Source organism: Dipodomys merriami, unplaced genomic scaffold, assembly GCF_024711535.1.
Source record: "Dipodomys merriami isolate MVZ:Mamm:240054 unplaced genomic scaffold, mDipMer1.0.p SCAF_15, whole genome shotgun sequence".
Taxonomy (NCBI): domain Eukaryota; kingdom Metazoa; phylum Chordata; class Mammalia; order Rodentia; family Heteromyidae; genus Dipodomys; species Dipodomys merriami.
In genome coordinates this window covers 33,033,683-33,055,403 of record NW_027202826.1, presented here as the reverse complement: position 1 = coordinate 33,055,403, position 21,721 = coordinate 33,033,683, and the positions used below count along the sequence as shown (strand labels likewise).

The 21,721-nt window shown below is 34.7% G+C and overlaps 1 protein-coding gene across 7 annotated transcripts in view; it reads right to left on the bottom strand.

The window, feature by feature from the left end:
- Window positions 1-21,721, bottom strand: part of Bltp1 (bridge-like lipid transfer protein family member 1) — a 181,760-nt gene that overhangs the window by 112,598 nt on the left and 47,441 nt on the right. For 6 of the 7 annotated variants that reach the window (XM_070022544.1, XM_070022549.1, XM_070022547.1 and 3 more), the window contains exons 12-24: window positions 20,058-20,214; window positions 19,597-19,675; window positions 18,494-18,585; window positions 17,239-17,356; window positions 15,730-15,885; window positions 15,154-15,251; window positions 13,160-13,338; window positions 12,903-13,009; window positions 11,853-12,061; window positions 9,080-9,307; window positions 8,261-8,398; window positions 3,378-3,557; window positions 1,499-1,627 (exon numbers count right to left, since the gene is read on the bottom strand). In XM_070022544.1, coding sequence (XP_069878645.1) covers window positions 1,499-1,627; window positions 3,378-3,557; window positions 8,261-8,398; window positions 9,080-9,307; window positions 11,853-12,061; window positions 12,903-13,009; window positions 13,160-13,338; window positions 15,154-15,251; window positions 15,730-15,885; window positions 17,239-17,356; window positions 18,494-18,585; window positions 19,597-19,675; window positions 20,058-20,214 — 1,870 coding nt within the window. The remainder of the gene's footprint in view (window positions 1-1,498; window positions 1,628-3,377; window positions 3,558-8,260; window positions 8,399-9,079; window positions 9,308-11,852; window positions 12,062-12,902; window positions 13,010-13,159; window positions 13,339-15,153; window positions 15,252-15,729; window positions 15,886-17,238; window positions 17,357-18,493; window positions 18,586-19,596; window positions 19,676-20,057; window positions 20,215-21,721) is intronic. The other variant, XM_070022545.1, reaches the window with a different exon arrangement.

The following is a 21,721-nucleotide window of genomic DNA, read 5'->3' as shown; positions in this document are numbered from 1 at the left end:
TTAGAAAGGGTGTGTATAAAATGTTTAAATCAACTTGACTATTAAAAATTTTAATAATGCAAATGAAAGTTTTGAGGATTTTTTTTTGGTCCGGTCATGGGGCCTGAACTCTGGGCCTGGGCACTGTACCTCAGCTCTTCAGCTCAAGGCTAGCGCTCTACCACTTGAGCCACAATGCCACTTCCGGCTTTTATTTTTATGCTTATGTGGTGCTGAGGAATCAAACCCAGGGCCTCAGGCATGCAAGGCAAGCACTCTACCACTGAGCCACCTTCCCAGGCCCTTGAGGATTTTTTTTTTAGAGGGAAAGGCACCTTAAAGGTAGGGGTGAGTTACTCATAAGGAAGTAATTACTTGACATGGGAAAGAGGAATCAATTCTCTGTTGGGCGGCAATATGTTTAATAATTATAAATAATAATTTTATCAATATTTTGAATTGTTTCCTTTATTGTCAAGGAAGTAAGCTAAAAACAGAATAAATTAGTTGTAGTAGTATTTTATCGGTCATGGGGCTTGAATTCTGGGCCTGGGCACTGTTCCTCAGCTCTTCAGCTCAAGGCTAGCGCTCTGCCACTTGAGCCACAGGATCACTTCCAGTTTTCTGTTAGTTAATTGGAGATAAAAGTCTCACAGACTTTCCTGACGGGGCTGGCTTTGAACCATGATCCTCAGATCTCAGACTCCTAAGTAGCTAGTATTACAAGCGTGAGCCACCGGCACCTGGTTACAATGAATTATTTTTAATTCACAATAATGTAACAGAAATAAGCAATGATACCTACTAGGAAGAACTAGAAAGGAAAACAACATTGTTAATAATGTTATGTTAAATACGTTATGTACGTTACACTCCTTTTTTGAACCACCATGTTTTCCAGATTTTCTGAAATGAGCCTAATTCCAACTTCAAGGGAAAACTGCCCCCTCCTCCAAATTCCTAAAAAAAGAATTCTGTGCAATAAAACTACACATTTCACTAGTCACCGTGTGTGGTTTTTAGGGACTATAGCCTACAGTTTCTGATCCTATTCCTGAGTGAAGGTGGCTTAGTGCTCTTGAGAGCAAACAGATGTAAAGACTTGACAAATGCTCAACAGTAAGAATTCCACCAGAGAAAACTAACTAGCCTCAGGATGGGCTGCAAAGCATATCCTGTATATAAGGTAGCCTTCCGCTGGCTTCAACTTTGAAATACTTCTACAGTCTATATATATACTTCTATATTTCAAAAAGTTAATAATGTTATATGAAAACAGTAATTTGGATAGCCAAAAACATGAGAGATGAGACATAATTTTTACATCTCTTGGTGTGAATATATGTATGTTTTCATAATTATCTCATTCTTTTAGAGTCAACTGGCTAGGAATTTACAGAATAATTAATTGAAAAGCACTGAACTATGCTATTTATTTCATAGCAATATAAAGCTGAATTATAAAGTTGTAAAAGAGTCATCAATCTTTATAACATTGCTAATCTATCTTCTAATATACCTTAGATTCACAGAACCGACGATCAATGCCATGCTGACATATTATTACCGACTTTGGTCTTTCCAGTTCATATTCCCGACATACCACATGAGAAGCAAATGTCTGCCCCCACTCCAAGAGACATGCCAGCTGCAGATAAATCAGGACAGGATGACAAACTAGTCAAAACCTCATCAGCAATATTCACATCAAAGACACCAAACACTATCTTCCAACTGCCACTTCATAAGCTATTTGTTAGCCTCTATTTTTCTACCTTGACATCATTTATAGGCTTGGGATACTCTTCATTTGTGAATGACAAAGTGTCAGCAAAACGAAACCTTATTTCAATTAAACAAATTCCACGTTAGCAACTTGTAAAAAAAATACCCTCTTCCTTCTCTGCCAAGTAATACCATTTTTTTATTTTTCTTATATAGCTAATTGAAATTCTAGCACAGAAAGGCATCCATAATCCTATATCTAATAATGAAGTTTCACATGGGAGATGAGTACACATGACATTGTCCCCCCAAAGAAGCATGTAATTTCAACTACTAGGCAACATGAAATTTACATTTAAAACATATGAAGAGGCTAAGGTATCTGTCAATACATAAGTATGCAGGTAAGAGTGACAGCAAGATTGTGATACACAAAAGAAATAAGTCTTCTTAAGAAGACATCAATTCATAAGTATCAGACTCTTCCAGTCCTCAGAACAAAAGGTTGTGTCCAGCATGTAGGTTAGTCTCTTGTTAGAAAACATATTGCTTTGTATATTTTTCTGTTTTAATTCATTTACTTCAGGATAAGAAGTGGGAGAAGTAAGGAGAAGGCAGTTGTAAGATATATTCAGAAGGTACTGAATATTTATTTTCACCTATTTTTATACATTCCATTACACATTTCTTTTCACTTATTTTTATCTCCTATATACTGAGATAGCATTTAACTCCAAAATAGCCCTTCCTAATTCAATGCATTTAGAATATTCCTAGAATATTTTTACTGCGTTCTGACAACTTCCATCCAATATAAGGTGGTTCCTAGATCCTGTGTGTACCTTCTTGCTGCTGCTACCTACCCCTAAGTACACAGTATGTTTCAGACACATTCCAGGTACATTCTCAATTTTAGTTGATATTAAGTATATACATTTGTACCAACCTTTCTTGTCTTCTGATATGCTAAGACAAGCGTTCATATAATCCAAATACATGACTTGACAGGTGAACTAGGACAGTACTATGGTTATTCAACTAAATTTCTATAGCTTCAAAATCTTTAAGGCCTCTGGGCCTTAAGTTAGATGGGAGTAGGAATAGATTTAAGTCCAAGGGTTACACCTAGCATTAAGATGTATTTACTAGAATATTTGTTTTTATTATTTAGAGCTAGTATCCATTATTAATAATAGGTATAAATTATATTACCTTGCTTGGGGATATAGCAAACATGATGCTGCCTATTCCTTAACATCATAAGGACAATTTTCAAATCTTACTTAAGAAATATAAAAGAAAGCAAAGCCCTTAGAAAAATATTCCATATACTAAGAAAAAAAGATAGTGCCAATAGTTTTTCCACAGTTGTCTCCAGACAACTAGGATTTTATTTTATATATTATATATGTATGTATAATATATATCCACATATCTCAATATACTTTAATGATAAATTTCTAGAGTGCTTTTAATCCTGAATCTTTCCCAAAGAAAGTCTCAAATTCTTGAATTATGTGTAACTACATAATTTATCAGTAACTCATCTATTGTTAAGGTACAAATGGCAAGAATAGCCTTAGAGTGTCCTTAGTGAACACTGAGCTTGTCATATAAGTCATTCTTGGGAAAGTGATAAGGAAAGAGACTACATCTCTTATAGATATTCTCACCTGTGGTGCTGTGATCTTAGCTGTAAGGCTGCCAGCCTGAACATCAATTAGCCATGCGTATTCTAAGGAATCACTTCCTAAAGGAAGACCTTCTGCTGAGAACATAGCATGTGCTCTCAGCTGCAGACCAGACAAAGTGATGTGACCTTCCCTGAGTACTTCATCCACAGGGGGGCGCTGCTGAGAAAAATATAAAGAAGTGTAAGAAAACACATTGTAATCTCTAAATACTTTATCCCTGCAGAGATGAATGACCAAATTAACTATCTGAAAAATAAGACTTCTCCTATTGCAACACCTTTTTTATGACTGCCCACCTACAGAGAATGACTGCTGAGTCCAAAATCTACATATCACTGGCCAGTATAGCTGCCTCTATGAATAGAGAAAATAGTACTTGGCCAGGGAATATAAGAAGTCAGTGGAGGGGCTGGGAAGGTGGCTCAGCAGTAGAGCACTTGCCTTGCATGCATGAGTCCCTGGGTTCGAGTCCTCAGCACCACATAAGCAAAAAGAAAAGAGCCGGAAGTGGCAATGTGGCTCAAGTGGTAGAGCACTAGCCTTTAGCTGAAGAGCTGAGGGACAGTGCCCAGGCCCAGAATTCAAGCCCCACGACCAACAACAACAAAAAAGCTATTTAATGAAACACTAGTTCCATAGAACACAAGAATTCAGAGGTCAAAAAGGGAGTCCTACTGCATTGTTGGTGGAAGTGTAAATTAGTTCAACCACTTTGGAAAGCAGTATAGAGGTTACTCAAAAGACTAATCATAGAGCTCCCCTATCATTTACCCAAACAATCACAACAAGGCCACCCTAAAGCTACCAGCACAACTGTTTATTGCAGCATTATTCACCATTCCTAAGATATGGAACCAACCCAGATGACCAACCCAGATGACCCTAAGTAGATGAATGGATCAAGAAAATGTGATATATATGAATTCTATGCTTCCATCAGAAAGAATGACACCACCCCATTTGGTAGGAAATGGAAAGACTTGGAAAAATTATATTAAGTGAAGTAAGCCAGACCCAAAGAAACATAGGTTCCATGGTTTCCCTTATTTGCAATAACTAGTATACGTCTAGGATAATCTTACCAGACAAGCAGAAAAGGTCAAAAGCTATGTACATATGACCATATAAGATGATGTTAAGTGAAAGGAACCCCAAGATAGGGACACAAGAGGTTTTGTTTCTTTTCTATGTTCTTCCACCATGGTATAACTCCTGTTTTCACTGTATTTGAGTCCAGTGCCCTGCATCTTGTATATACATTCTAATTTGGGGAAATAACAAAATGTTGATGTACTAGATGTACTAGATGTACTAGACACTATGTTGAAAATGAACTTTTACAACTTCCGCGGTGGAGGGAGGAGTTGAGGAGGTGGGAAGGGAAGGGATGGTAGGGGAAAAACAAAGGAAGGGATAACAATGCTGGATAGGAAATGTACTCATTACCTTACTCAGGTAACTGTAATCCCTCTGTATAGTATCTTTACAAAAAAAAATGCTTAAAAAACAAAAAGAATACAGAGGCCAGACATCATGGCCTATGTCTGAATCCCAGCTACCTGGGAAACAGAGATAGTAGGATCAATCTTCTAGATCAGCCTGGGATAAATATATTTGTTAGGAAGACCCTATCTCAAAGAACAAGCCAAGTGTAGTACAAAAGGCAGTAAGGTCATAATCTAAGACCAGCCCTGGGTGAAAAGTGCAAGAGTCTATCTGAAAAATAACTAAAAGCAAAAGGAGGCTAGGAGTAGGCTCAAATGATTCAAATCCCAAAACTGAGTACTACTAAAAAAAGAGGAGAAAAAAAAAAAAAAAAAGAGGAGAGTCATGGAGGAAGGCAGGGAACAAGGAAGAGAAGGAAGGAAATAGAGAAACAGAGAGAAATAGAGAGGAAAAACAAAAAAAGAAATACCCTACTCATCTATCAGCAATCTCAGCCACAAATGCTCTATCTGACTTATTCCTCCTTCACTATCATCTTTGTCCAAATAACACCCTCTTGCCAGGACCTTTGAAAGGCCTCTCAGCACTCACTCTCTTTTTTTCTGTCCTAAACTCTACCAATAACCACAGACATTTCGAAATTAAATCCAGCTTTTGTCTCCAGACCACGATGTACTATGAAGGCACTGCAACACCTCTCCTTATAGCACTTTTGGCATTTAAATTATTTATTTTACTTTAATATTTTTCCCAATTTGGCTCTTCTACCAAATTCATTAGGGCAATTCCTGTCCTGCTCAGCAAGAACCTCACATTAATTAATGTAACCACAAATAGTAAGTACTGACAGACTAGACAGATTTCTTCACTGTAAGTATTCTCAGACCCTCTTAATATTCCAGGATACATTGAGAAAATATATATCTATTTCCCTTTTCTTCATTTTATTTTTATTTTTTCATTTTATTTTTTAAAAAAAATTGTTATTACAAAGGTAATATACAGAAAGGTTACAGTTACATTAGTCAGATAATGGGTACATTTCTTTTTGAACAGTATCACCCCTTCCAACTCTCTCTCCTAGTTTTTCCTACCTGCCTCCCCCTTGTATAATTTATCAGTTCATAGGTATTTACCAAGCTAATTTTAGAACCATGTTCCAAGCCATCTCACAGGGTTAACATTCCTAATTTTCAACAGAGTTTTGCAGAAATACACTCTTTAAAGACAAATTCTCTCTAAAGGTAAGGGCTAAACTTGTATATAAAGTAACTTCTTGAATCTATAATTATTTTAAAATAAAAGAATTTTAAGCCGGGCGCCGGTGGCTCATGCCTGTACTCTTAGTTACTGAGGAGGCTAAGATCTGAGGATCGCAATTCGAAGCCAGCCCAGGCAGGAAAGTCCGTGAGACTCTTATCTCCAATAAACCACTAGGAAACTGGAAGTGGCACTGTGGCTCAAGCGGTAGAGCACTCGCCTTGAACTGAAGAACTGAGGGACAGCGCCTAGGTCCAGAGTTCAAGCCCCATGACTGACCAAAAAAAAAAAATTTTTTTTAAACATTTTGTGGAGAAAAAACAGAACCTATTTTACAATTATCTTAACTATTATGATTTCAGCTATCTCAAATATATAAATACAAAAGCAAAATAACTCTACAAAGAAAATATAACCAGAAATGACAAAATGGTGATATATTATTTTAAGTGATTTAAATGACATAAAACTAAATGTTATTATGTATAATCCATGAAAATGATCATGTACTAAAGAATTTGACTGTCTTCTCATTTATAGCATTACTTTGCCTTGTATTAAAATCCACTTTTATATTTTTTATGTGACTAAGTAGGAAAAGCTTGTAAGGCAGCAGTAGGTACCAAGAGAAGCTGTTTAGCAGTTAACAAATAATGAAGTGATATCAAGGAATATAGTAAATTCTCATTTGATTAATATCACTGACTCCCAAGCATACAAAAAAGGAATCTGTTGTGTATTGTAAGTATGTTAAGTGAATAAGAATAAATCATTGACTGAGTATATCCATGTTTTACATTTTTGTGGTACTGATATATGAGTTAATTTCCCCCTTCTATAAATACAAGACAACATTAAAAGTAAAGTGCTAAGGTACTACAGTTATTCTATGGAGGGCCAAGATATAATGAACTTAAATTATGTACATGTGTCTTGGAAAAAACAACACTCTCACACATATATGTATATATGTATGCATATATTCATATACACATGTATATATTCACAATGCATTTCTTTCCATTTCTAAAGACAATATACAAGAACCAATCCAGAGCACAGTAGTTGCACAGACTTTAGAGATTCACAATCATTGATAGGTATTTTCACTCTACCTCTCCTTCTGGGCATTTACCCAAATGATCACAAACAAGGCCACACTAAAGCTACCAGCACAACTATGTTCACTGCAGCCTTATTTACCATAGCTAAGATATGTAATAAACCCAGATGCCCCTCAGTAGATGAATGGGTCAAGAAAATGTGATATATATACACAACGGAATTCTATTTTTCCAACTGAAAGAATGACACTGCCCCATTCATATGGAAATGAAAAGACTTGGAAAAAAAATCATACTAACTGAAGTAAGCCAGACCCAAAGAAACACAGGCTCCATGGTTTCCCTATTTGTAATATTTAGTGTATGCGTAGGATAGTCCTAGCAGAAGTTCCCAAAAGCTCTGTACATATGACTACATAAAATAATGCTAATCGAAATGATCTCCACGATATAGAAACAAGAGGTCTGGTTTTATTGAGTTTTTTTGTGTGTGTGGTTGTTTGTTTTCTTTTCAAGTGTACTGTTTGCAGCTATTTCTTTTGTCTTTTTTTTTCCTCTTCTGGTTTATTCCCTGTGGTCACTGTTTCCGATTCCAGTACCCTTGGTCTTATATATAAGTTTATCTGATTTGGGGAAGGGTAGGGGAATCACAGAAACAGTGGAACAAGGGGTGAACCAATGCAACTGCGATACTCACTAGACACTATGTTGGAAAAGAACTTTACAACTTGGGGCAGGAGGGCAGGGAGTGGGGGGAGGGAAAAGCAGAGAAAATGAGGGAAGGGGTAATACTGCTCAAAAAGAAATGTACTCATTACCTTACTTATATAACTGTAACCCCTCTCTACATCACCTTTACAATAAAAAATGTTTTTAAAGACATTATAGGTTAAGTGTAATTTAGGATCACATAAACAGGGAGCAATATAGGAATACAATAGGACTCTAAATAATTTTCAGATATGCATAGACACAAAACTGAATTAAGACTATAATTTTAAAAGAAATCATATATTTCACAAAGAGGAAATACATTACTTAGACATATTAATAATCAATCTCTACGTCTTTACCAAATCTTAGTTTTATTACCTGATAGTTATCACTGACAAACACATTCAGAGGTGACAGGACAAGTTGCAACATGGTCTCTCTGAACCCCTTTTTCATTTCAAAACATAGTCTTTCCAAAAAAGCTGTGGGACACTCAGGACCATCAGTAGTTCCATGCTACAGACACACAAAAAATAAAGTCAATGGTGAGAACTTGAAGGAAAATAAAAATTTTATTTATTGTGATTAGAAGTATTTGATTTTCAAAAGGAGTAACAATGTATACTGACAAAACTGATTACTTTGCACCTTAGTAAGGACACTAAGCAACAGAGGTGAGTGACCTTGTTTATGCAATACTAGTTCATGATATAGACACTGGTAGACAACATAAGTAATGTTCCAGGGCCTACCTCCTCTTCCTCACTATTCCTAATCCAAAGTCCCCATGTTCTACAGGCATGACTGCAGTCCAGATCAGCCTCAACATGACCAGGGGTCATCTTTAGAGTAAATGAGGAACCCATGCTAGATCCAAACCTGAGACACAACTCAACTTCTAGGCCAAGCCTGAAATTTGATTTTTACAATAGGCTCATCATAACGGTCCAAACTAGTCTAGAGCCTCAAAATGCAAAGTCCTAGAATATCATCATAACTCTAATATCATGACTAAATGTGTTAAAGTTACATATAACAGGAAGCTAGCTTTTTACAGTTAGAGATAAATTCAAAAGATTTTTTATCTTTTCTTGTGTACATGTGTACCCTGTACCAAAGCACACATACACAGAGAATTTACCATTCTAAATAGATATCATTATATACTACAGACCATTTTGATACATAAGCACTTACAACAGGAAGACGCCCATGAACTTTGTACAAATTAACAAGGACAGTGATATCCCAAGGACGCAAAGTGAGAGGATGAATTGACTTGGCTGAACTTTCATTTTCCTTTTTGTCATTTTCCATCCCAACAGCAGTCCATCCAGAGCTGGATGAGGTTGACAATGAGAGAACAGGGCTTGAAACAACTTCCTCAAAGTCCATATACATGTCATCTTCCCCAAAGTAGTTTTCCTAGAATATTAAGAAAAGCCAAGCTGCCATTACAAGAGATTTGCAATACAATTCACTCATGAGCCCTAAATTTGTATGTAATACATGCTCCTACACTACTATGTTTAATTAAAAGCACCAGGACTATTTTCACAATGTATCAAAATATATATATTTATCTTAGTATACATCTTCTATAGCAAAAAGGCAAGCGATCACAAAGATTTATAGTAAAGCTTCATGACACCACCCCAATGATAGCAAAAACTTATCATTTAGATCATCAAGGAGAACTCTGAATATTTGCATGGCTTAACAGTTTTCAATTTTTGCTTCTGAGTTCTGAAGCACTCCCCAGGGTCACCCTTTAAGGAAAGAAGATTCAGTCACTGAAAATCAATTTGCGTAAAACCAATTAGCTACATGTTATAATTTATATATTACAGTTGGAATATTTATAAGGAATGTTCTAACAGCTTTATTACTAAAACTACCCAAGTTTGATCAGATAATAGCATGTGTTATCAACAGCTATCAAATATTTTTTCACATATTTCATTCACTTTTTTAGTATCAAAATGTTTTAATTATTAATATTTTGAATTCTTAAAAACAAAAAAATATTTTGAATTCTTTTGCATCAGAAATTATAACATAGTAACAAAACAGCCTAAGGAGCCAAACTAGACATAAAGATCAATGGAGCAAAATAAAAGACTAAGAAATAAAAATAACATTGCTACAGCCATCTAATCTTTGACAAAGGAGCCCAAACATACATTGGATCAAAGGCAGACTCTTCAATAAGTGAAGAAAATTTGCTGTCTGCACACAAGTGATGTATATGTATATGGCATAAAAGAACATAATATGAAAACAAATTTAGGAAAATACGATGGTGCATGAAGTGGTCCCAGCAGCTCAGAAGGCAAAGTGCAAGATCCTCTCTGAAAAACAAACTAAAAACCAAAGGACTGGGAATGTGGCCTAACTGACCGAGTGACTGCCTAACAATTCAGCATTCAATCCTTAGTACTGCAAAAATAATTATTAATGAATAAGTAAGTAAAAATAAAGATGCCAAGGGGAGAAAAAGTAACTAATAAAAATCTTGGGTTTTTACAAATAGTAATAGCATCTTACTTTAAGATAAATTAATGCTTACAAGAGTTTTTAGCAAATACAATATAACGAGTCAAATACTTAGATTTTTATGTATGTTCAAAATTCTCCTAAGCTAGTCCTTTCTCCAAAAAAAAAAAACCTTCACTAAAGATCTTGACCGGCTCTCCCTGACAAACCCTAGTCCCTCTCCAGAATTAATCACTCCTACCACTGTGGATTATAGAATTCTCTGTTACCTACATTTTTAATATCCAAATCTCTGCAGCTAAGTAAATGCAAAAGAAAGCAAATAAGCATGCAGTGTAAAATTAAAGCTACATAAATATCACTCCTACAAATAACTCTCTTGTTCATGATGAGAAAAAAAATCTTTGATTAGTAGACATACTTTACATCCAACATTGTAATAAAAACCAAAGGTAAAGTAACCTTTCAAAGTCCTGGGAAAAATGCAAAACTTCATGAAAATAATGTTAATTGGTCCTGGAACACTGCTATCATCATAGGCTGAGCTATCAGAGATAAGCAAGGTTTAAAAACATTAGTTACGAGAAAGAAGTAGTAAATGAGTAAGATGTTGATTACTGGTAAGAAACTTCTTACAAGTATAATCAGTATAATCAGATATAAAAAGAATGATCATGACCTCTAGAAAACTGATGAAATCCTCAAATATTTTTCCAAAAAATAGCCTGTCTTCAAAATCATGGTACAGACATCAACTTTCAGTGTAATCAAACTATGCAATCACACAATTTCAGTGGAAAAATTGTGCCTAAAGGAATCAACATAAATTCATTTTTTGTTCTAAGATGTAGTGCACATTTATTCAGAACTGAAATTTGGCATATTCTGATCTAAACTTATTTTATTTTTCTAAACTTATTTTAATATAACTTTCTCTAAGATAAAGCTCAAATCAAATCTTGGTTCATTTTTTATCATGAAGTGTTGTCATGTTTTGGTGGACACACATGAAATGAGAATTTTCCTAGTAGTAACTACTGCCAGATAACAAGCAATGCTTTTGTTGCTGCATGTCAAAATTTGTCCATAAATCAGCCTGTTCCTTTAGCTATTGCTCTAACTTTCTGGAAAACAGACCCTAATTATCTTTATCTATAACTAGCACCCTTCTTAGAATGCTAGAAGTTAAAGTTGTTGACTGAATTTTACTAAGTGGTAAGTACTGCTGTAACTGATTCTGGGGTGCACACCCAGTAAGCATCATTTAATGTATCCTCAAAAATTTAAGTTATACAACTGGCAATTTCAAATGTGTCAGCTGACTCCATGGAAAAATGTATGTTCCTTTAAAAAGCATACCTTTGGGGCTGGGAAGGTGGCTCAGTGGTAGAGTGCTTGCCTTGCATGCCTGAGGCCCTGGGTTCGATTCCTCAGCACCACATTAAGCAAAAAGAAAAAAAAAAAAAAAGCATACCTTTATACAGAGAAATGCGTTTAGCAGAGGTCCATAGAGTGTTATCTGAGAATCTGGGGAAAGTTCCATTTCCACATGTAGTTTATCTGGTGGCAGTTCTGAAGGATCCACAGGAGGGCGTGAAGAGGTCAAGGGTGAAGAAACAACTCTGTCTGATGCTTTCTGTGCTGGCCTTAGGACAGACAGCATAGTTTCTTCCATTTCTGATACTAGAAAAAATTGAAGGGAAAGAAAGATAAATATCTGAGGAAAGGAGGAAATGACATCCTAAAAGTTCTTCAAGGAAATACTAAGAAATTTTACTTTGCAAGTATAAAATCAAATGATCTTGGTATGCCTATAGTATATAATTTTTAAAAAGATTTGAAAAACCAATAATTAAGAAGGCAAATAAAAAACAACTTCACTGATACATTAAGAGAAACGTATAAATCAGACTTCACAGAAAAATAAAAAGTTGCTGTTAACATAAGTAACAATCTTATTATGTCCCTGTGGTACAAATGTGGGCCACAACTGCAGTGTAACATTATTACCCACTAGACTATATGAACAACTAGGAAAACTATTCTTTGAAACTTCACACACTAGAAAAACACAAAGAAAACAATTATTTGACTTTTTTTGGACACAAGAATAAGGCAAACTATCTTCAGGAAGCTATAAACTATATGACAGTAGCCAAAATGCATTAAAGAAACATTTCAAAAAACTCAAGCATTATAAATATACAAATTAACACATACATGGCTTCATATTCTAGTTCTGTTGTTACTAGTTTGGCAGACTTTAAGAAAGTTACTTACTTTTTCTTACCCTATTTTTCCAACTCCAAAATAAGAATAATTATTTCCTTTACAGAGCTGTTATAAAGATTCTACAACATTTAATCTATTCAATAAATGTTCAAAAGTTAGCTATAATCATTCCAAAGTATTTAAAACATTGTAAATTTATATACTTATTTTAGAACAAATGCATTTCCATTTTGCATTCTTTGTTTTCTGATGATAACTGTAACAGGAGCTGTTTCAAAATATAAATTCTTACATGATTGTTTTAGCTGTTCATCTGCCTTTTGTGGATAAATTGGATGCCATGTATAATCAATTGTAAGCATGACACTTGGGACAGTCCAGCATTCAACCCAACCAGCCCTATGAAGAGTAAAAAACAGTTTCTAGTCAGATACTTTTTTCTTGACTAATACTCAAATACTATTTACAGATTAGTAAACATTTTCATTATTATGAAAGAAGAAATTTCTCCACATATAAGCACAAAATGCCTGGTCATAATGTACTCACTTCTCCTGAGTAATGTTGCGCCATTTTGGTTTAGCTGTTTTCTGGCCACTCTGGCACTCACCAGGAATGCCAGCATCATGAATCGTCTTATTTGGGTGGCAGTTCTTTACCAGCATAAATAACGAATATTTACTAGGATGGCAATCTGGCAGAAACAAATGAAGATCAACATCTTCTCCCTAAAAAATAATTTATAATAACCCAAGTAATAAAATCAGTACATCAATATGTTAGACCAACATTTGCAAGCAAATCAATATATAACAATCTTGAAAATGAATTCAACATAAGATGCTAAAACTTAAACTGTATATTTTTACTGAACGGTAAGGTAAATACCTGGAATAAGCTTTTGTTAGGCTAAAATTAAATTCTGACTGGAAAGTGTTTTTAAAAAAACACATATTCCACATGATAGTGTAAAACTGTCTTCTATTGTTTCCTTGGATGGATACTTGATGTAAAACTCAAGAAAAGTAAAAGATTCAGCCTGATGGCACAAGCTTTTAATCCCAGCTACTGGGCTGGCCCAGACAAAAGCAAGACTGTACCAAAACACACACACACACACACACACACACACACACACACACACACACACACACACACACACACACACACACACACACACACACACACACACACACACACACACACACACACACACACACACACACACACACACACACACACACACACACACACACACACACACACGGGTTAAACATGGCTCACAGCTCAAGGGGTAGAGCACTTGCCTACACAAGAAATCCCCTCATTAAAAAAATAATAATAAAGAAAAACTCTACTATAAGCTCAGGTGAAAAATGTTCTCTTTTTTTGTATCTGTTAAAATAGTATTATCTCTTGAGGTTTAATAAAATTGGATTTAACTTTTTTCCTTTTAAGGTCTCTATTCTTTGTTCACTTTGATGTCTAGTATATTTTCTTTCTTTTGGGTATTTCTACTGTTCAAAATGGCAAACCTACTTACCATGAGGTTTCTTTCACTCTATTTCCATATATACATATAATGTACTTGACTTTCCCTTCTCTTGTTCATCCTTGACCACTACCCTCTTCCCCTCCCCCACTGTGTTTAAACAATTTTACTGGGTTTCACTATGCTATTTCCATATACACATATACACACATACACACACACACAAACACACACACACACAATGCACTTCTATTACATTTATCCCTAAAGTACACACAAGAGAGCAGCTACAAAAATGCAGAGTCATAAGCAGCATAAGCAAGGGCTCAAAATTAACATGGAAACTCATTCGCTATGTGACAACTATAACTTTGTTCCTCTCTCAATGTTTCTCTCCCTTATAGCCTAAGCTGGCTTTGAACTTGTGATCCCCCTGCCTCTGTCTCCTAAGTATTAGGATTGCAGGCATGTGTCACACCACCATACCATGCTTGATATTCCAACATACAGAAAATAGTAATAACTACCTTTAGAAAACTGTTTTGAGGATTAGATGAATTACTACATAAAGGATTCAGAACAGTGTCTGCACACAGAAAATGTTTAATAAGTGTTAGCTGTTCCTATTATTATTTTCCTATTTTTACCACTGTAACTCACATTAATACTACAATTACTAATGATTATCCAAATCCATCAAGTTTTAAGCTTGGGAGAAGTATGTAAGAGTTGCTTTTTGAAAAAGGAAGAAAGATACTTCTGGTTATCTCCTGAATTCATTTTTAAATTAAGAATCAAATATACAGGAAGTATAAAATCAGTTCATAAAACATCAAAGCTAGACAGAGTTCTTAATAGAACATACAAATTAACCACAGAGATCAGAAATGAGGGCTCTAAGGAAATAATCATTTGAGAATTTTTTTTTGTTGGCCAATTTCTTAGGGGGAACATGTAACAAAAAGGTAGCAGCAGGAACTCTGGGACACTAAAGTCAATCAAATTTACTAACAAACCTTCTTAAATAAACAATATATCCATTTATACATACTTTTAAGGAGAATTTAGTGTTACACGTAGCTGGAACAAAATCCGTAAATGGCAAAGAAAAATCAATGTTTAATCTTTCTCCACAGGCTGCCAGGTACACTATAATAAAAAGAGGAAATATATTTACTTTTTTTTTTTGCCGACCATGGGTCTTGAACTCAGGGCCTGGGTTGCTGTCCCTGAGCTCTTCAGCTCCAGGCTAGCACTCTACCATTGAGCCACAGCCCCACTTCCAGCTTTTTCTGTTTATGTGGTATTGAGGAATTAAACCCAGAGCTTCCTGCATGCTAAGCAAGCACTCTACGACTGAGCCATATTCCAAGCCCTATATTTATTTATAATGTCAATAAAATTTAAATGTAAAAACTGCCTTAAATGCACAACTAAATGAAATTAAATGTAAAATGATAGGTAAAATCCAACACAAATTCAGAAATACTTCTCAAAGAGTTTCACATGATAATGAGGGAAAAGCAATTCTAGTATCTACAAAAATACTGAAGTCAGTACTAATTTTCTTTACTGATACATGCCTTAATGAGTAGAATGATAAACCTAATTTTAAAAAATTGCTTACCATTTTCCTGTTGTTTAGTAGAACAGTCAATCCAGTTGTGCTGATTAGCAGCCCAAATCATTTCAAATTGATGAAACATGATCTTAAAATTCCACGTGTATGGAACAAATGAAAAAATATCTGGAGCACTATCACTAGACCAGTCTTGAATTAAATCTAAAATTATTGGGGTACAGAACATAAAGTTAACTGAGATTTAGAAAATAAAAGTTTCTAACTAGAAAAAAATGAATCTTTATTTTGTAACTGAAAAGAACTTTTACATTGAAATGTTTTTTATAAAGTGTCAGACATTAAAGGCTTGACAGTAAAGTGATATCTCTTTACTAGTCATAGTTCCAAATATAAAATTTCATATATTTAATATATTATTTTTCAAGAAATTCTAGCAAACAGAAATCATGTCATATCCTATTTCCCAAATAATCCAACACTGTGAATAGATTGCCTCTCATTATTTTTCTATGTAGATTTTTATAATTCTATATTCATGTGTTATGCACTGCTTTTTGATTGAAAAATACTTTTCCTGGTATACCTACATTCATTAATTACAAATTTTTGATTGAAAAATACTTTTCCTGGTATACCTACATTCATTAATTACAAATTTTGCACTAATAGTTAAAAGGCCAAACTCTTGGCAGCAAAACTAGGGTGAAATTTTTCATTCTTATATACAAATAAGAAAACTGAAGTTTAAACAATGAAGTAACTTAACATCACAGTGACAGTAAATAATGTTATATAAAATTGTCTATCATTATTGTTCTATTATCTATTATCTATAATTGTGTTTAAATCACCACTATTCCCCCAAATATCCAGTAGTACTCAGAACAGATTGGATGTTTGTAAATGAAGGATGGAGAAAGGGTTAGGTGAGTGGATGGGCAGAGAAAGCAAGCAAGCAGTCAAGCAAACATTAGGTTGTGGTTAGTCTTTGACCCTAATACATTATAGCAACTCTCTGGGACTAAATTTTAGAACACAATTCCATAAATGTGTTAATTTGCATGTAGCTACCTTTCTACTATTAATAACTAAGAATACATATATTTCATAGTCATGAAAGATGAATAGCTACCAAAACTTGCTCCAAGAAATAAGGGCTTTTTTTTTAATACTAATAACATCAACTATACAAATGGACAAGACTACACAAGGACTCCGAATATAAAGTCAATGCTTTTGGCTTTTGATTACAATAATTATTGATTATAATAATTCAAACAAATTATGAAGTTAAGCTGATGCTTAAGAAGAGAAAGAAATTAATGCATCAAGACAATCTTACCATCCCTACACTGATATAAAACATTGGCCTAAGTTGTCTGGTTTAGAAGAGAACACAAAACATCTGGATAAAAATTTCCTCTTTGATATCCTCAGCCTAAAAGAAAATTGCAAAAGTAACAAAACAAGAATGAAGTTTTCAAATCTCAGTAGTTAATTTAGAAGTAACAAATTCACCATGAAAAACCTATTATTTGTATTTTAAAAAAATACCTGTAAAGAAGTTCTTCTGTGCAAAAATGAAGTGGTAGGTGGCTTTGTAAACCTCTAGCTCACACCGCCATGTCTGGGGCATGTTCCAAAGTCGGGGGTAGCTGGCATTGATGTGGAACTGCAAAATAAACATTAGTTCTTAAAATGAGACACTGTAAACGGCATTGGATGAAGTCACATGTTTTGTGGAGGAATTAAAATTTCTATTCCTACTGAGCTGAACAGGAAGTACCTTTGAGATTTTAATGTAATTGTGGTGAAAGTTATTAAGCCATGATGTGGTCAAAATCTTTGAAAATCAGTCTGTAGTTTTGAAACTACACTCAGCTAACCCAGTAGTCCTTATTTCACCTCAGCCTCAAAAGAGGCACAGGAGGGCAGTGTGAATAATTTACTATCACACAGTGACACTGTTATGGCTAAAAAGCTTTAAGTTTCTGACAAGGAAAAGGCTGCCTGACACTGAACAGCATCGCCTGCCACACAGCCACATGTATTAACAATGGATCAAGAATTCTAATGAATGATGACATTTAATAAGCATTAAATTTGCCAATTCAAAATGTATTTATGGTGTTTGATAAATTCTTGATAGTTGAGAAATTTCCTCCTAATTTGCATTTATGTTGTATGTAAGATGCTGGCTTAAGAAATTAAGCCCCTATGACATCATGTTAAATTATTTTTTTTGAGTATTAAACATTGTACATAGTGGCTTTGTAGTTATTATCTTCATTTTTAAAAACAGAAAGAAAAAATATGTCCAATCAATACATTTCCAAACTGCAATTTGAATCATGGCATTTTCACAGTTTCTGTTTCTAATGGGAGGAACTCAAGACACCAATAGGACTTTCTTCCTCTCAACTTATTTTTTTCACTCAGTTAAAAGCAAAATGATTAATGCTATTTAAGCTCTAAGAAAGAACCCAATAGAGCCAAGAAATCACATCACTAAAATTATTTTATTTGGAATTTAGGAGAAATTTAGTACAGAAATATGATGTCTAAAAACAATATTCTAACTTCACACTTTTCATTGCCTTCTATTCACATGTCTACGCATAGCAAGAGACACCAGGCAGTCTATACCACTGGGAAGAGATGAGAGTGCACTTTTCTTCCCACAGATGGGGTCAAGAATCCTGGTAATTTGTGAATAAATTTGACATTTTATTTAAATTTTATAGCAGAAAATTCAAACCAAATTTGTACTGCATCCAAGTATATGTATCGTCATATATGCCAGACTTACTGCTACCATTTCTGCTTCTAGAAGGGTCCGGTATTGCATACTAGTAGTGGCATCAACATGTAAGAGCTGTCCTTTAATTGCAGGGGTGTAACCTAATAAATAAAAACATAGAAATTAAGGGCCAGGAAATAGCACACAATTAGTAATCTTGGACTAGAACTTCTACCACCTCTAAAAAGTGAAATTGCTAAAAAATGGTGGTAAGTCACTGTCCAAACACAACACCTCAATCTTGCTAATACGGATGCTTCTTATTTTGAACAGGTCTCAGGAAAGATCTTCACCATGTGATATCTATGCTGATTTTGCTTTTGAGTCCAAAACTACAGCAGTCTCTCAGCATTTATGGGAGATTGTTTCCAGGAACCTCTTTGAATTCCAAAATCTGTACATGCTCAAATCCTTTATATCTCTATATAAGCCACAGGATTTTCCTATTACCTCCAGACATGGTCCACATGTTTCAAATTATCTCTAGGACAGTTACAACACCTAAGGCAATGTAAATTCCAGGTAAATAGTTGTTATACTATGCTGTTTTAAGTATAAGAAAAACTGAACATGTTCAGTACAGATAGGATTTTTTAAATATTTTCAACTCACAGTTGGTTGAATCCGATAGGCTAATTATCTGTGCCTATCTCTACAAAACAGTTTTCAACACTTTAATACAACTTACATTTTTTTCTTTATCACAGACTCAAGAGAACATATTTGCTTCATTTTCAACCATGTCTATAAAATGCGTTTGAATCAACCTCTATTCCTCATGAAATGACTATTTTCCAACAATGCAGCCCCTTCTCCACAAAGTCAGGAAAGCATAGCATCACAGTTCCTTTCTGGATGGGTTTCCTCTCTATGAACACTGACCAGTCACATGGCTAGTTACATGTATCCTGCTATCAAGGGATTTTTTTTTTCCTTTCCAAATACCTGAATCTGGCTTATGATTACATTACTCTCCTGATTACATTGTTCTTCCTAAGACTTAAGTCTATTTTATGCTTTATTAATGTTTATTTAAAAGAACTGTATCATTTTATAGTAATCTTTTCACTAATCATTTCAGATTTGAAAAAAACAAAACGATTACCACTTACCATTTTCTTCAACTGTCATCGGAATATTAATTTCTAAATATGAGCCAGCTCCTACATTCACATGTACAGCATTTGTTTCCTACCAAAAGAACACATAAAAGTTTAGTTCCATCATGTTTTTCTTCTCAAAGAAACTACGAATGTTGTAAAACAAGCATTAAAAATCTGTAAGAACAATAGTTCAAATTTATACCTAAACTAGAACAACTTTTAACAAAACACCAAAGAGAAACTGAACCATAGTATAAATGAAGGGCCATTATTATTCATCATTAGTTTCTCTTCCTGAATTATAGTTAATAAAAATATAAAAGTAAGTTACATACATAAAATCATCTATGGGTAGTGGTAAAAAGATCACAGAAATGAATTTAGGTACAGGAATGGGTACCAGAAATATTGTCTAGAAAACTTTATTCAAATTTTAAACATAATTGCTACTACACTATTACAATAATTACCCTGTTTTTAGTAAACAGCAAGTCAATGGTGGCATCTGCTATAATATTCATTCGTAGTTCAAAAGCAAGGATCTGTCTTGGTCTTCCAGGCTGTGCAATTTCAGAAACTTTCAGAACTTGATAATCAGGTGGAAAGAAAAACTTCCATAAACAATCTCTATATAAGAAGATAGACAGAAAAAAAGACATGTAATGCAAACAAAGATTACCTCTGATACGGGCTCAGAGTAGTTTGGTTTTTTTTGTTTTTTTTTTTTGGGTCCGGTCGTGGGGCCTGAACTCTGGGCCTGGGCGCTGTCCCTCAGCTCTTCAGTTCAAGGCTAGCATGCTACCACTTGAGCCATAGTACCACTTCCGGCTTTTTTTTTCTGCTTATGTGGTGCTGAGGAATCAAACCCAGGGCCTCATGCATGCAAGGCAAGCACTCTACCACTGAGCCACCTTCCCAGCCCCTCAGAGTAGTTTAATAAGGCTACATGACAATTGTTTTCATTTGACAATTACTGTTTTCTCCAATGTCTTGACACTTCCTATACTATTACCAAATGAGACATAGGTAAGACCAAATTTGATTATACTAATGTACTGAGGAATCAAAAACATTTTACATTTTGTGTCAATTGTTCAAATAGTAAATAAAGAATGACAGACGATAGCTTAATTAGAACTGCACTCCCACACTAAACAATGATTTAAGCTTTCTGAGAAAACTTGACTTCCTTCCTTGTTTATGACACAGGCATGCCTTAACTTGTCTCTAAACATGCTTCTAAGGATTAAATACAATGTATCTGAAAAACTGAGCAGGTAATGGAGCATGGAACAATTTATTTTATTTTATTTTTTTTGTTGTTGTTGTTGTTGGTTGTGGAGCTTGAACTCTGGGCCTGGGTACTACTGTCCCTGCGCTCTTCAGCTCAAGGCGAGCACTCTATCGCTTGATCCACAATGCCACTTCCAGTTTTTCTAGTGGTTTATTGAAGATCAGAGTCTCACAGACTTTTCTGCCTGGGCTGGCTTTGAACCTAATCCTCAGATCTCAGCCTCCTGAGTGGCTAGGATTACAGGCGAGAACCACCAGTGCCCAGCTGAACAAATTTTTTACTCCTTTCATAATCATTTTTAATATGGTATCAATAAAAGGCTAAAGATCAACTTATCTCTAAAAAGTACATAGGTGTTTAGATGCTAAGACTTCAATTAGTTATCAAATAATGAAGATAAACAATAATTTCCAATTTTCTGTGTAAGCCAAACTTAATACAATGTTGCTCATATTTTCAGAAGGGGCAAGTTGGTGGTTTTTGAAGAAAGGTTAAAGAAGCAGTCAGCAGTGACAAGAAATACTACTTGGAATACTATCTATCTATCTATCTATACACTATATACTACAAATTGTAAAAGAACAGACTGCTTGCTAGGCAAGAGAGGGGAGAAAGGAAAAAAAGAGGTGAGAGAGAGAGACAGACAGGCAGACAGACAGAGACAGAGACACAGAGACAGTGACAGAAACCAAGAGAAAGAAGGGGGGAGATAAGGAGAAGGGAGAGTTTGACAGAGAGACAGAGAAATCATATTATTTTTTATTGTTACTATAAAGGTGATGTCAGAAGAGTTATAGTTGAGATCATAATATTTAATAAAGAGTATTTGTAATAATAGGT